This window comes from Plasmodium cynomolgi (assembly GCF_000321355.1).
Source record: "Plasmodium cynomolgi strain B DNA, scaffold: 1156, whole genome shotgun sequence".
NCBI lineage: Eukaryota > Apicomplexa > Aconoidasida > Haemosporida > Plasmodiidae > Plasmodium > Plasmodium cynomolgi.
Window position 1 is genome coordinate 1 of NW_004193189.1, and position 1,292 is coordinate 1,292.

At 52.1% G+C, this 1,292-nt stretch overlaps 1 protein-coding gene across 1 annotated transcript; it reads left to right on the top strand.

Moving 5' to 3' along the window:
• Positions 1 to 331: 331 nt before the first annotated feature.
• Positions 332 to 1,204, top strand: PCYB_007040 (cell division cycle protein 20 homolog; the record flags this gene model as incomplete). The annotated part of the gene is made up of 1 exon (XM_004228125.1): positions 332 to 1,204. A coding segment is annotated over one exon (873 nt), but the record flags the coding sequence as incomplete, so codon positions are not given.
• Positions 1,205 to 1,292: the final 88 nt, after the last annotated feature.

Here is a 1,292-nt window from a genome sequence, read left to right on the forward strand (position 1 = left end):
AATCACCCCAACATATACCCTGTTTGGCAATTATCCCCACCTTGGAAAGGGGCTACCCAAAGGGGAAATACCTTCTGCACACTTATTTCGGACCGGACCCCGTGTCTCTCAAGGGGAGAGAAGGGAAAAGCTCTCTCCTAATTCGGAAAGCTGCACAGGTCCTCCCACCCGTTGGCCACGTAGGAGGTCACTCAGTTGGACTCGATCTCGCGATCACGCGATCGGGCGATCTGTCTGAAATGTTTCACCTTGGTGGTATAATCGCTCCCAATTGAAGACCTCGGAAAAGGGCGAATCTTCAGCTGTGTGATCACAGGGAGGGACAGTCAAAATGGGGGACTCCTCCGACGGGGGCTCCGCTAGTGATTCACAGTGGAGCGACTCCCTGATTGGGGACTCCCTGACGGGGGCGACCCTGGGTGATGGCTACCCCTCCACGTGGAAATCAGTGCGCATCAAAAAAGGCGAAGCACCCGAGACTCCCCTGTCATCACACATGTCACCCGCATCACAACTTCTTTGCAACTTGAAAGGCCAATTTTCCACGTCGAGAAAAAATACCGAAAGGGGCATTTTCAAACGCGTATGGATGGACGAAGATGAGCTGGGAGGAGGAGAATCAACAAAGGAGGGAGAGGAGGAAGAAGGACAATATAAGTACTTTTACGAAACTAGGTTCAGCAGAGACAGTGTGTTTAGAGCAAACATTGATGAGTATTCGCTAAGAAGGACTGTTTTGCCGGTTCGAGAAGGGAGAGGTGGGAAAAAGAATCGAATCGGGGATGACGCCAAAAATGGGACGAAGCTGGACGGACGCAAAATCACACGTGAGGTGAATCCCCGAACGGGTAGAACCTCCCAGGCGGGGGGAGAGGCGAAAGAAGAACGCGGTAACATCCTGCTCGAAAACGCCTGGATGGGGATGAAACTGGGGGAAGAAGGGGCTTCATTTGGTGGCGGCCCTTTTGGTAGCAGCCCTTTTGGTAGCGGCCCATTTGGTAGCTCCCCATTTGGTAACGCCCCCTTTGGTAACGCCCCTTTTGGTGGCACCCCCTTTGGTGGCGGCCCCTTCCGCAGTGACCCCTACTTGTGCTACCCCCTGCAGCTGTGCAGCTGGGACTCAAAAGAAAGAAGAAGCATCGCCAAGGAGCCGTACAAAGTACTGAGCGCCCCCAATTTAGTAGACGATTTTTATCTTAACTTAGTAGATTGGTCAAAACAAAATGTAATCGCTGTGGGGTTGCGAGACAAATTATGCATATGGAATGAAGGCATCTCTAGGGGAAAGAAAT